The sequence below is a fragment of the Bison bison genome, unplaced genomic scaffold (genome assembly GCF_000754665.1).
Source record: "Bison bison bison isolate TAMUID 2011002044 unplaced genomic scaffold, Bison_UMD1.0 scf7180017864255, whole genome shotgun sequence".
Classification (NCBI taxonomy): Eukaryota; Metazoa; Chordata; class Mammalia; order Artiodactyla; family Bovidae; genus Bison; species Bison bison.
The window spans coordinates 1,995,026-2,009,981 of record NW_011494827.1 but is presented as its reverse complement, the minus strand read 5'-3'; the positions used below and the strand labels follow the sequence as shown (position 1 = coordinate 2,009,981).

At 51.1% G+C, this 14,956-nt stretch overlaps 1 protein-coding gene across 1 annotated transcript in view; it reads left to right on the top strand.

The window, feature by feature from the left end:
- JAKMIP1 (janus kinase and microtubule interacting protein 1) overlaps positions 1 to 9,524 on the top strand; it is a 130,333-nt gene extending 120,809 nt beyond the window's left edge. The window contains exons 21-22 of the mRNA XM_010847797.1: positions 6,189 to 6,254; positions 9,474 to 9,524. Of these exons, the coding sequence (XP_010846099.1) occupies positions 6,189 to 6,254; positions 9,474 to 9,524 (117 nt within the window). The remainder of the gene's footprint in view (positions 1 to 6,188; positions 6,255 to 9,473) is intronic.
- Positions 9,525 to 14,956: the final 5,432 nt, after the last annotated feature.

Genomic DNA, 14,956 nt, shown 5'->3' with positions numbered 1-14,956 from the left:
GGGGAGGGGTCAGTAGGTAGGGGTGGGGATGGGCATGTAAGGGGAGGGACCCAGCAGGGAGGGGAAGGGGCAGGCAGGTAGGGGGAGGGGCCAGCAGGTAGTGACAAGGACCTGGCAGGTAGGAGCAGGCGCCCCGCCGGGCACCTCTGTCCATCGTCTCCACTTCTCCACCCCTCCTGCCCGCTGTCGGAACACTGACACCTCTGAGGGCCCATTCGCTGGAGAGCTGGCCGTAAAGCAGGTTTCCGTGAAGTGGGGGTGTCTTCCCGTGGACGCCCTCATAGCCCGGCGAACCCTCAGTGATGGAGGGGGGGGGGGTTGCTCACGGGCACACTATACCGCCCACTGTTTCTAATCATACATTTGAACAAGGTTCCCACCCTGCTAAATGATAACACAAACCAAAGCGAGGCGTCCCCGCTTCCTCCAGCATCCGTCTTCTGTTTAAACTCAGGTTCTTGTAACAAGGGGCGCCGGCTGGCCGGTTTGCTTTGGTATTCCTGTGTGCGACGTCCTGTGTGAGCCTCTTGTGCTGCTGAGCACACGGGGGCCTGGTTCCCAGGACCCGTCGTGCTGCTGGAGCTGAGGCGGCCCCAGGGTCTGGCAGACCTTGGAGGCTCACTGCTTTAGATCTCTTACCCCATGGCACTCCTGCGGGTGGGACGATTACTTCCGTTTCCCTGATGCGAAAGCTGAGACTCAGGAAGGTTAACTCATGTGCCTGAAGGCTCTACAGCTCATAAGGAATCCTGCCAGTGAGGAAGGATCTAGATAACCACTGGGAATCGATGGCACCGAAGGAGAGGGAGACAGAGAATTGGAAGAAGGAGCCGGTGGAGAAGTGCCTTCTGTCCGAGGCAGCAGAGGCCCCGGTTAGGACTAAGAAGCGAGGATTCCCACTGAGTGCAGAAAAAGGGGTGCGGGGGGGGGCAGGCACAGCTGACTGCATTTGGTTGAGGAGTGAAAGGGTCGTGACCAAAGGCGAAAGGGTAACTGGAGGTATGAACGCGAGCTCTTCATTCCGTTCTTGATTTGGGCGAAGGGACTCCGGGCAGCCCCTGCAGGAGCCCCTGGGCTCCTGTGCTGCTGTGATATGCTCGCCAGCTACTGAGCTAGCCGGCTCTGATGGGCGTGGCTCCTGAGGGACCCGCCTCTGATGGGCGTGGCCCCTGAGCCGGTCTGATGTCTGGCACCTGCTAGGTGTTGGCTGAGCACCTGGAGCTGCAGCACACACAACACATACAACACACAACTTTCAGAGCACGACACAATATAGCACATATAACACACGACAAAACACAGCACAACACCGTCAGGGCCTCTGGCAGCACTCGGCTGTATCTGACCCAGCCTGGGGCACCGGATGCCTGATTTGACCAGGACACATCCGAGTTTGCCATGGGCTGCAGCGGTCTGTCTTGCCTGCATCTAGCCCATGGGATGCAGTGACGTCACCAGTGTGACTCCTATGGACGTTTTATTTTTCAAGCACTGTTAACTAAGGGGAAAAGTGGATGTAGAGGGCAAAAAATCAATCAGCACATGGCCCCTTTCCCAACAGACTCATTTGGCACATTTACACCGTGTTCTGCTGTAGTGCAGATTGGAGTTAATCCACTCATGCCAGCTTGCTTTGTCCTATCCCTCCCCAACCGCACAACCTCTGTCCCAGCCAATCTATCCACTGCACCCCAGAAGGCTTCCTAACACAGCGTAGCACCACCCTTCCCCAAAGACCCACCCTGGCTCCCCAGTTCCCAGAGGATGAAGCCTAGGTTGCATAACCTGACATCCTGACACCCCTGGGCCCCGTGCTCACCTCTACAAATGCATCAGCTGCTTTTCTCACTAGCTTTTCCTGCTCCATGTCACACTGTTTCCATTTGTAACTTTTCTGACATTTGCATGCCAGGCACTGTTCTCTGGGCTGGGGACACAGGGCTTGCCGTCTTGAGGCTTATATTCCAGAGCAGGGAGACAGACCAGTGCTGGCACTTAGAGGAGGCTCCATAAATGTTGGTTCATTGAGGGTCACACCAACCCTCTGAGTGGGGAACATTGATGCAGTTTCACAGGTGAAGTGAGTGAGGCTCAAAAAGGGTAAGCAACTTGCCCAAAGACATAGCCAGGAAGTGGCAGAGCTGGGATGTGATGGCAAGACTCTTTTGAACACTGCCCCTTCCAGCCTCCCATAACCAGGTGAGAGGCTGACCCTGGTTATTTTTTTAAAAAGTCATGAAAGACTAGAATGAGAGTCAGCTTCTCAGGCTGATTTCTTTTTAGATAAAGATAATTTTTTCACTTAATCTTTTTTTTTTCTTTTACTTTATATTGGGGGTATAGTTGGTTTACACTGTTGTATTAGTTTCAGGAGTACAGCAAAGTGATTCAGTTTTACATATACATATTTCCACTTTTTTCAGATTCTTTTCTTATATAATTTATTACATAATGCCAAATAGAGTTCCCTGTGCTATACAGTAGGTCTTTGTTGATAATATATTTCATATGCATATGTTAATCTCAAACTCCTCATTTATCCCTCCCACCCCAACTTTTCCCTTTGGTAACCATAAGTTTGTTTTCAAAGTCCATGAGTCTGTCTCTGTTTTGTAAGTAAGTTCAAAAAATGGACAAATGATCTAAATAGACATTTCTCCAAAGAAGACATACAGATGGCCAAAGAGCACATGAAAAGATGCTCAACATCACTAATTATTCAGTTCAGTTCAGTTCAGTTCAGTCGCTCAGTCGTGTCCGACTCTTTGCGACCCCATGAATCGCAGCATGCCAGGCCTCCCTGTCCATCACCAACTCCCGGAGTTCACCCAGACTCACATGCAAATCAGAATCTCAATGAGGTATCACCTCACACTTGTCAGAATGGCCATTGTCAAAAAATCTATAAACAATAAATCTGGGGAGGAGATGGAGAAAAGGGAACCCTCCTCCATTGTTGGTGGGAATGTAAATTGTACAGCCACTATGAACAACAGTGTGGAAGTTCCTTCAAAAACTATACATAGAATTACCGTATGACCCAGCAATTCCGATTCTGGACATGTATCCATAGAAAACCATACTTTGAAAAGATACATGCACCCCAATGTTCATGGCAGCACTATTTACAATAGCCAGGACATGGCAGCAACCTAAGTGTCCATCAACAGAGGAATGGATAAAGAAGATGTGGTACATACATATAATGGAATATTCAGTTCAGTTCAGTTCATTCGATCAGTCGTGTCCGACTCTTTGCGACCCCAGGTCCATCCATGCTGCTGCAAATGGCATTATTTTACAGATCAGCTCACCAAATTCAGTTCAGTTCAGTTGTTCAGTTGTGTCCGACTTTTTGCAACCCCATGGACTGCAGCACGCCAGGCCTCCCTGTCCATCACCAACTCCCGGAGTTCACTCCATCGAGTCCGTGATGCCATCCAGCCATCTCATCCTCTGTCGTCCCCTTTTCCTCCTGCCTCCAATCCCTCCCAGCATCAGAGTCTTTTCCAATGAGTCAACTCTTTGCATGAGGTGGCCAAAGTACTGGAGTTTCATACTCAGCCATTAAAAAGAATGAAATAATGCCATTTGCAGCAGCATGAATGGACCTGGAGATTATTATACAGAAGTAATATCTCTCTGTCTGAAGTAACTCAGAGAAAGACAAATGCCACATGACATCACTTGTATGTGGGATCTAAAAAAATGATACAAAGGAACTCAGACTGATTTTCAAAGCCCAGAAGTTGTTCCCGGGAGATTTTTGCAAACCCTTCGAAAACTATAAGAGGTTGTCCCCCCCTCCATGTGGCACTGTGATTTCCAAGGCACTGTTCCCTGGGTGCCCATTTCACCCCCAGAGTCACAGGGTCACAGTGCGGTTATTACAGAAGAGGGATTCCACAGAGAGATTAACTGATTACATGACACCCCAAAGTCCACCAGCTGGTAAATTTGGGGCCTGGGATCCAAACCGGAGTCTAGCTGAGTTTGTGCTCATTCTTAGACGATCCCCGCCTTGCAAGGGGATTCTGAGGAGCAGTCACTGTCTCCCTCAGGCGGAAGAAGGTTAGAAACATATCCGGTCTCCTTTATGGAGCACATACTCTGCCAACTTTACTCTAAGCATTTTGAACGGGCCTCCCTTGTGGCTCAGCTGGTAAAGAATCTGCCTGCAATGCAGGACACCTGGCTTTGATCCCTGGGTTGGGAAGATCCCCTGGAGAAGGGAAAGGCTGCCCACTCCAGTATTCTGGCCGGGAGGATTCCATGGACTGTACAGTCCATGGGGTCACAAAGAGTCAGAGACGACTGAGTGACTTTCACTTTCTTTTTTTTATCAATTCACTCTATTTTGCTGCCAGTGTGATCTTTCCAAAATCAAAATCTCATCATTTCCCTACTTAAAACCCTTCACAAACTGTCCATGACACCCCTAAATCTTCAAGCTCCTCACCAGAAAGCTTCTCACTGGAACATTCAGACCCTCTGCCCCCTGGCACCCCCAGCTCCCTGCACACACATCTCATTCCTTCTGCCTGGATTCCTTCTCCTTTCCTCATCTGGAAAACCACCATGGGCTGGATTCTATGCCTCCTCCAGGCCCCCCAGCCCACACCTCAATTCCTTACCCTCCTCACCTCTCTGCCAAGCTTGCCCTTCCCTGAGCCCCCATATAAAATAACACCCCTTCCCTTTCCCTACTCCACTTGACTTTCTCTGTGATGTCTGTATTTATCCAGGGTATCATCCGTGTATTTGCGTAGTTCCATTGTCTGAACCTGATGGACCACAAACCCCTTGAGGCCCTAGGCCTATTGAGCCATACCTGCTGAGTAGGCACAGGGCCTATTGAGCCATACCTGCTGAGTGGGCACATGTGCCCACAGTGGTGATTCTCAGAGTAGGGTCTCCAGACCAGCAGCATCCCCATCACCTGGGAATCTGTGGGGAACACAGCTTCTCAGGCCCCACCCTGGAACTGATGGGTCAGCAACTCTGGGGCAGGGCCTCTGGGATCCACAGGGCCTCCAGGTGATGCTGATCTGAATTTAGGAATCTGGACAGAAAGTTTCTCCAGGCCTGAGGATGGGTCTACAAGCTTAATTCGGGCTGATGTAAATTGCCTGGCCATCAGTCCGACAGCCTTTTCCCAAGGAATGAGGTGTCCGTCTGCATTCAGGACTGGTAAGGCTAGTAGCTGTCCCGGCGTATCAACCCTGTCGGGTGATGAAGCGCTATTGGACACATGACAAACTGGAAGAGGTCGTACCTGCCAGGCCTCCTGGTGAAACGCTGCGTGGAACTGGAAGGAACAGATTGATAAAGCACCGGTGGGTGTGCACCCCAGGGAGCATTCGGTGGGTGCAGAGCCAGGCAGGTGGCCATCTCTCCCTGTTGGCCCAGGACTGATGAGTTTCTCAAGACTCTGGACGTTCAGTGCTAAAACCAGGAATGGCCCAGGCTCACAGGGACAGTTTGTCATCCTTAAACCTTCTAAGAACCTGGGTGCCCCCATCAACACTCATCTCCTCTGCCCCTGCTCCCAGGCTCCAGCTAAATAAATCTTAGACATGTCATTTGGTGCTGCTTCAAATCCATGAGCTTTATTGACCTGCCCAAAAGGCACGTCCGTGTCTTGGTCTGATCTTGATGTTTATGTTTTCAAAAGATCCTGCCTTAAGAGTGCAATCTGTTTCCATGCGTTTCAAGAACAGGCAAAAATCTACTTTTAGTGAGAGGTCAGAATAGAGTCACGTGGGGGCCTGAGGGAGCCTCCTGAGTGCTGAAGAGGCCCTCAGTCTTGATTCAGGGGGTGGAGAGACAAGGCTGTTCAACATATAAAAGTGAGTCGAGTTGCCCACTTACTGTTTGTGTGTTAAGCAGCTTATTGTTGTTCAGTTGCTAAGTTGTGTCCGACTCTCTTTGACCCCATGGACTGCAGCATGCCTGGCTTTCCTGTCGTCCACTGTCTCCCAGAGTTTGCTCAAACTCATGTCCATGGAGTCAGTGATACTATCTAACCATCTCATCCTCTGCCGCCCTCTTCTCCTCTTGCCTTCAGTCATTCCCGACTCATTTCCAATGAGTCGCTGCTTAAACACACTACACTAGACAAACAATGAAGAGTGAGATTTGAACCTGGAAAATTTACTTTTTCTGATACAGAACTTAATGTGTTGCAGAGAGTGCGAGAACTGGAGGATAAGCTGGAGATCCAGAAGCGACACCTAAAAGAACTGGAGGAAAAGGTAGGTGGTGTGAGCTCGTGCCAGCCCCTGGCGTCTTCCATGAACCGCTCACGTGGAGTATTCTCTTCTGTCAGTTTCATGAAGCCTAAGGAACAGGCTCTGTCTTCAGCCCTCTCTTCTCTGCCCGTGTCCCCCGTACTGGCGGTCCAAGAAATAAGTACTTTTCTAGGGAAGAAAGTCTGAACCCCTCTGACACTACCTCACTGGGAAGGGTGAGGTGACTTTCTCCATGGACTCATTCTCCTTAAATGACACTTACGCCTAGAACCAATGAGTGTTCTTCCCTTCAGGGAAGTCTCTTCCTTCCAGCAGGAAGTGAGGCTGATGCCCAGTCCCACTGGCCCCTATGGTTGTCCCCACTTTACGGGTGAGGACACTGAGCCTGAGAAAGATTCAAACACCTGTCCACAATCCCACAGCTGGGGAGGCATAACCCGGGTCTCCAGGGATCCCACAGTCACCCTACCAGCGCCCCCGCCACATACTGCTGGTCCAGACAGATAAATGAATCCATATACGCGGCATCTTTGTTAGGGCACTTACCACTTCTTGTTCGTCTGCCCAGTGGCCAGGACTTCCTTGAGTTCAGGGACCAGCTTTTATTTATCTCTTTATCAAAGACAGTTCTTGCCATGAAATAGGGCATCATCAAATGTTTGCAGGATGAGTAATAGATGAGTAGAAAACCCAGACTTCCCTGATGGCTTAGACAGTAAAGAATCTGCCTGCCATATGGGAGACCTGGGTTGATCCCTGGGTTGTCGGGAAGATCCCCTGGAGAAGGGACTGGCTACCCACTCCAGTATTCTTGCTTGGGAAATTCCATGGACAGAGAGCCTGGCAGGCTACAGTCCATGGGGTCACGAAGAGTTGGATGTGACTGAAGGACTAACACACACACACAAACACACTCACACAGAAAATCCACAATTGCACATTTTATGTTGTAGAGGTAAGCTCATGTTTGGGAATAGGTGATGGACTCTGACCCCAACTTTGGGGGTGGTGTCTGTTGGGGACAACATGCGTCAAAAAAGCTTTAAGGATGATGTGCTGCCACCCTGGAAAAGAAGATGGAGAAAGGATATTTCTGAGCTTCAGGTGTCTGACTCATTCCATGGACAGAGCAGGGCCAAAGTCACGAAAGCCACCAGAGGGCAGATTCACGGTTGTCTGCAAATGGGATGACAGCCCACTCTTTCTAGAGGGAATCAAACACAATGGCCCAAAGAGATAGTGCAGCTCTTCAGATGCTACACCAGTTTTCTTTCCTAAAAGTCAGCTTTTACACAGATTAGCTCACCTTCCTAGCGTCTTCCCTACTGTACCTGGAGCCCCAGGGCCTCCCAGCCTGCACAACCGGCAGTGTCCTCACGGGGGCAGCAGAGGGTAATGGCTGGAGGATCTGGGCCCATTTTCCTGAGTGCCCTGGAAACCCCTTAGGAATTTGGTTTAAGTAGACCCCTAGAGTCCCCATCCGGCTTCCCTGGTGGCTCAGCTGTAAAGAATCTGCCTGCAATGCAGGAGACTCGAGTTCGATCCCTGGGCCAGGAAGATTCCCTGAAGGAGGGCATGGCAACCCACTCTGGTATTCTTGCCAGGAGAATCCCCATGGACAGAGGAGCCTGGCAGCTACGGTCCATGGGGTTGCACAGGGTCGGACACGACTGAAGCAACTAAGCAGCAGCAGAATCCCCATCAGACAGCTGCTCACCACTCCCCCCGCCCCCACACAATTCTGCGGTTATTTTGAGCAGCCAGTGAAAGCAAAAGTGTTAGTCGCTCAGTCGTGTCGGACTCTTTGCGACCCCGTGGACTGCAGCCCACCAGGCTCCTCTGTCCATGGGATTCTCCAGGCAAGAATACTGGAGTGGGCTGACATTCCCGTCTCCAGGGTATCCTCCCAACCCAGGGATTGAACCAGAATCTGCATTGCAGGCAGATTCTTTTCCACTAGTGCCACCTGGGAAGCCATAAGGATAAGTTGAAGTGAAAGTATCAGCTGCTCAGTCTGTCGGACTCTTTGTGACCCCATGGACTGGAGCAGCCCAGGGGGTCTCAAGGATACTTCAAGGATACTATTGGCCTGGGCTGGTGGAAAAATAACTCCAGCCACCGTGGTCAGCTGTCAGGAACTCTTTCCCCACCACATGCCACAGGGTGGTCTCGGCAAGGACCTCGCCATTCTCAGGGTTCAGTTTCCCTATGTAGAAAATCAAGAGCTAGGTGATTCTAAATGTTCCTTCTAGCTTTAACTTCCAGTGATCCTAAAATGTGTTTAAAATTTGTTGGCTGTCTGGATGTTCATTTTTTCAGTAACAATTTAGGGGAGCTATTACCTTGAGGTTTTGGGAAAAAAAAACAATGAATTATTTTCAGACACCTCAGATAATATTCAGACATGTTTCTCATAACCTAATCTCCAAAAAGAATCACCAGCAATTCTTTTTGAATAAATCAAGTTGTAAATAAGCTAAGGAAGATCTCTATTTTCAAACTGATCTGTACAATTTTTCACTCCTTTAGGGCCACTTCTTTTTCCTGATATTTTTTTCTTTTTAAAGCAGAAAAACCAGAGGCATAAAAGATTTTAAACAATGTCTTGGAAGAGTGGGCCCTGGCAGGGATGTGGGAGGGGGAGGGGTTCTGTTTGTCTTCTGGTGGGACTGGGTGACCTGGGACCTGGGTGGAGTCTTTCTTGATCTTTGTATGCATGTCATGCCCCGCCTTTGGTGGGACCATCAACCATGACCATCAGCGGGTTCTTCCTGGATATATACTATCCTGCCACATTCTTCAAGAAAGTCACACCCCAGCACCAAAAATTCCTGGTCTGGGAATGTCAGTCCACGCCCTTCTTCTTGCCTGGAGAACCCCATGGACAGAGGAGCTTGGCAAGCTACACAGTCCACGGGGTCACAAAGAGTCAGACATGACTGAGCGACCAACACTTCCACTACGGTGTACCTCTCCCCCGTCTGTATTAGCCAGATGTTTGCAGACTCTGTGGGGTAACCCACCCTGGGCAAGGAATCCCACAGAATGGGTTTCTCAGGTGGAATCAGCTTCTAAAGCCCACTGACCTCCTGTGTCTCTTTCCAAACCCACCCCAGGGCCCTAGCTCTTGTGAAATGCTGTCATTGAATTCCATTCTACATATCTTACATCTTTCTTTCTTTTCTTCCCCCCTCCTCATTTTCTTTTGGTCTTATTTTATAGTTTTTGTTCCTTTTTTTGTTTTTCTCACTAGCATTCATTCTGTGGCCTTGATGACTTCAGTGAGCCAAGAACTCGGGTTGGTATCCTTTCATTTTCAGTCATATTTTCTAAAAAGGAGATTTCCCCCCGACTCTGACCATAACATTCCTTTAGGCAATGTGGAAGGTGGCCTTGTGATAGATTGCTCAATGTCAGGCCCACTGGGCTAGAGGCATCCAGGGGCTGCTGGCACGTTCCACCCCTGGGAGGGAGATTGGGGAGTTCTCAGTGAATAAGGTTGGACAGTGGAGACCTGGTTGTCACCCTATTGTTATTTCATCTTGAAAAGGTGGTTACAGTTTTGTCCAAAGGTCCTCTCTATTTTGGCTTTGGTTTTTGGTTCTCTCTGTCGCCTGTGAACCAGTAAATTCACCATACAGTCCACTATAGGCTATTTCCTGTGGAGCAGTAAAATTAACCAGAGTCGGCTTCTGGGGTCAGGGGTCTGCAGGAGTCCATGGCCTGCATACAAAATGCCCAGGAAACCTGTGTAAAGATTCCAAGCCCCTTGCCTCTCCCCCTGCCCTGCCCTTGACCCCAGATCTGGCTTTGATGCCATCCCAGCAGCTGGTCCTTCTCTAATCGTTGGACCCTGCCTGTCTCACACTGAGTTCCTGCTTTGGCACCCAGGCCTACCCCCCTTCTCCCTGTTCTGAGTGCCCACCATGGACTGGGGACTGCCAAGGCCCCTAGAACCTAGAGTTCTGCCCCCTGAGTCCAGCTCATGTGAGGGCCTTGTGAGCTCCAGGGATGCCCATAGCCCAGCAGCTGCCTGGACCCCCAGACTGAGCTCAGACACTGTGTCTGTGCCCGATGCCCAACCCTTGCACCTGAGGACTTTTCCTCGGGTCCTCTGCCCAGTCCTAGGACAGCACTTGGCATGTGGTTGATGTTCATTCAGTGCTTGTGTGGCAAGTAAAAGAAAGACCCCAGGTCTCATCAGACAAGAGTGGGGGTCACTATAGCAGGTTGGGGTGGGTGCAGGAGAACAGGTCATCTGAACCCCATTTCCTCTTTTCCTGGATTGTCGGGGAACGTCCCTCAGTGGGCTCGGCTGGAGGGTTCAGGACAGTGGTGGGGACAGGCGAAGGCAGATAAGCAGGGACTTCTCTAGCCATCCTAACCCTAGGTTCTTGTGTCATTTCCAATTATTTTTTAATTTTCCAGGATAGAAAAAAAGCTTATGGAATAAACTGAGTCCTATGGCAACCCTGACCCCACTCAAACCAAAATTCAACAGCAAAACAAGCTATTCCAAGCCCAGAGACTGAAACCAGAATTTGTGGATACTTGATGACAGTCCAAAGGGGAGGCATTTAGGATCTACGGCTGGGTCCTGGCTGGGTCGGGCTGTAGGAGCTCTGCAGGGACCAAGGGGAATTTGTCAAGCTCAGGGCCACATCTGAGTCCCCGCTATGGCACCTTCAAGAGCCCGAAGGGCAGAGACCCGAATACCAGGAAACTAAGTGCAATTACTAGAAACTGGTTGATTGGAGAGCCGCTGCACTGTCTGGGGACAGACCCATGTCCTTGTCCCCACACGGCATGCCTCCCCAGCCGTGGTGTGTGTGCCCGGCTAGACACTGACTGTATACATATGTCTCCATGAGCTGTGCCCTGTGTATCCCAGAGTCTGTCAGCCAGAATGACTCAAAAATGTCCCTGTGATCTGAACGCAAAGTCAAGACCCAGTCACCAAAGCCCTCCAGGTCCATGTGCAGCTGAATTCAGCAGCTGGAGGCCAGAGAGAGACATCTGGAGCCTCACCCACTGTGGACAGTGGATGCCAGGACCTCAGATTTACAAGGGGGAAGCCACAGGCTCCATCACTCTTGTGGGTATGACACAGTGAAAGTCCCAGAGCCTGACTGCACCTGGGGTCATGGTGGAACAAGGACTGAGAGGTGGATAGAGCCCCCACTCAGACCACCCTTGGGCTTTCTCGCATCTGGGTTGTCATTTGCAAGGTGTTGGCAAGGAAGAAATGCTGTGTTATGAAGTGATTCCCTGGAGAGCCTGTGAGGACTGAGGCTCCTTCTGCCGTGGTCTGAGACCAAGTCTGCTCTCTTACAACGGGAGAGAAGGAGGCAGCCCTTCCTGATCTCAGGAGACCCACATCTGCATCAAGCCCCTCAGGAGAATGAATGGAGTGGGGCAGCTCAGGAGGGCAGGACACCAGCTGGTGGGAGTCAAGTTTAGGAGGGAATCCCAGAGAAGAGAAGTCCCTTTTGGATGTTGTTGCAGTGAGTGGGTGGGTGGGGGAGCATCTCCAGGAGAAGACACCCGCTTATATGACTGCCCCCTCCCAAACTTTTGGAAGGAAGACTTTTGGAATCAAAATAAATCAAGTGAAATAGAAGGTAATGGCTGTGAAGGAGAGGATAGCCGTGTCTTATTGAAAGAAGTACCTGAAGGCAAGGATGGTTTTATCCCAAGGATGGAAAGACTCACTGCTCTGTGTTTGTTGGACTGCAAGAGCAATCTGTAATTTCTAGTGAGAATAACCTTTGGAGAAAACCTGAATGACCAAAATTCAGGCCACTGGAGGAATCAAGGAGGGGAGGAGAATCTAAGAAAAGAGCTGAAAGTTCTCAGAAGGACAGACCCAAGGATGGAGAACATGGATCTCAGTACAGAAGGGGCATCCAGCCAGCCAGAGAGGGATGTTCAAACAAAACCAAAGGATTAGGGGGCTCTAAGCAAACAGACACCCAAGACAGCTGAGAAGCGACCATTCCTCTTTTGAAATCTAAACCCAAAGCACCGCCACACCAGCCCCATGACTTTCCAGCATCTGATGACCAAAAGCAAATGAACTGATGTCTCTGCTTGGAAAAAGCAGGCATCTGAGCACTCCAGGTAGCAATGGGAATGTAGAATCACACAAGGAACAAAAATGAAAAAGCACACATGATTTCTCTGGAGCCAAAGAAGCACAGAGAAGCCTTGCTTTGCTAACTTAGCAGTGCAAGTCCGGGAGGTGTGCAGGGTCCCTGGGAAGCTGGACCCGCAGCACAGAGCACCCATCGCCTCCCCGCTGCAGGAGTGTGGGGTCTTCTGTCCTCCTGCCCCACACTTCTGTCTACTCAGCTCTCCCACTCAGACAAGAGGATACGAACGATGGTGGCTTTGATGTCAGACCCATCCGGGTCCATTCCCAGACCTGCCACTCCCCTGCAGTGAACACTTGGCAAAATACTTGCCCCTCAGTCTTAATTTTTTCTATCTGTGGAATGGGGGTGATATTCCCACACAGCACTTCACAAAAGGTTTTCTTTGGGTACAACTAGACAGTTAGGCCCAAAGACTCTTAGACACTGTCAGGAGCTGTAGCAGACAGCATTGAACACACCTTTGTGGGAGTCATCCTCAAAGGAGACCTCATGGCCCACAGGGGACCAGGGGCCATTCTCTTTGGCCCCCAGGAGAAAGTTCAGGCGCAAGGGAGTGAGACTTACACAGGCAGGTATGGGAGCTGCCCAGGCTTAGAAGCCCAAAGTCTTCAACAAGAGCCAGCATTTCTTGTGACAGTCCTAGGCATCGCCTCCAAGGTTCCTGCCAGGGACAGGCCCAGTCACAAGAGCCACTGTACTCAGCAGGCCTCAGAGCTCCGGCGGCCCACCAGGTGCATACTCATGTTCTCAGAGGCCATCCACAGCTCCCCGCGAGCCCAGGTGAGGCACAGGGCTCAGGGCTACTGGTGTGGTTGTCACCTAGCAAGACAGCTGATCTTCTGCGCAGGTGTGGTTTCCAGGGCAGAAGAGCTACAGAGTCAACTGAACCCAAGTCAGTCTCACTCAGAAAAGAGCAGGCTTGGGTCCACCCTTTACCACCTGCCTTCTAACAGATCTACTCGGAGTAAAGAGAGAACCCAGGTCAAGTTCCTGATACAGGAATGTCACGCTATGCCATGCTGATTAAGTGCCCAGCATCCCACTCCTCATCCTCCCCTCTCTCCTCAGGCCTCATCCCTCCTCTTACGCCTTTCCACCTCACCCCTCCTTTCACACCTTACCCCTCCTTTCATACCTCACCCCTCCCCTCACACCCTTACACCTCACCCCTCTCCCCACACCTCCCCTCCTCTTACACCCTTACACTTCACTCCTCCCCTCACAACTCACACTTTATTCCTCCTCTCCTCCCCTCTCCTTTTCTTCCTCCCCCTCCACTCCCCTCAGTTCTCGGCAGTGGAAACTTGTGAGGGGCAGAGCAGTGAAGAAGTTTAGATGACAGAATGTGCCCCGCCACCACCTTCTGGCAGCCATGTGGGCCCAGGGATCAGCCCTGCAGGTGACTAGCCATTGGGTGTACCCAGGTCAGGACTTTCCAGTTCTAAAATAGGAAAGTCCTGGGTGCACTGGGCGGTTTTCCCTCCACTGCATGTTCTGAGTTGCACTGACTGAGTCCTATATTCCAGATGCACTGACTCGTTGCCCACGGCCCTGAGGGCCGGGAGGTAGGGTGGGGGAAGGTGCCGCTGGAGGGGGATAGCCCCGGGGGTGCTCTGCGTATGCGTGGGCCCTGCTGAGAGGCCCTGGTCACCCGGGGAGCTGGACTCCATGATTTAGCGTTCACTCGGTGCCTTCCTGGCAGTTGCATTCTCTCTCCTCCCATCAGCCGCCTCCCTCTTTCTTGATCCTTGAGGTACACAGTTGAGCCTCAGGATCTGGGCGGTCTGCTCTCCCATCTCCTTCCAGATTCAGTGTGTGATGAGTAGAAATCCTGCCTGACGTTTCCAGTACAAAAATGTATGTTTGTTTCTCTTCCATTTAACCAGACCCTGCTAGATGCCTGCCAAACTGGGCATACCAGACAGCCAGTTTGGGGTGCTTCTCCCCCGAAGTTGTCTAAGAACCCTTGGGGACTCCGGCTGCTGCTAAGTCGCTTCAGTCGTGTCCGACTCTGTGTGACCCCACAGACGGCAGCCCACCAGGCTCCCCCGTCCCTGGGATTTTCCAGGCAAGAACACTGGAGTGGGTTGCCATTTCCTTCTCCAATGCATGAAAGTGAAAAGTGAAAGCGAAGTTGCTCAGTCCTGTCTGACCCTCAGCGACCCCATGGACTGCAGCCTTCCAGGCTCCTCCATCCATAAGATTTTCCAGGCAAGAGTACTGGAGTGGGGTGCCATTGCCTTCTCCTGGGGACTCCTACAGACCCCAAACTGTGCCCCCAATTCCAGCTCAAGGGGCAGAGCTGTGGGTTTCCAGACCCCTAGCAAGGCAATGGCACCCCACTCCAGTACTCTTGCCTGGAAAATCCCATGGGCGGAGGAGCCTGATAGGCTGCAGTCCATGGGGTCGGGAAGAGTCGAACACGACTGAGCAACTTCCCTTTCACTTTTCACTTTCATGCATTGGAGAAGGCCATGGCAACCCACTCCAGTGTTCTTGCCTGGAGAATCCCAGGGATGGGGGAGCCTGGTGGGCTGCCGTCTGTGGGGT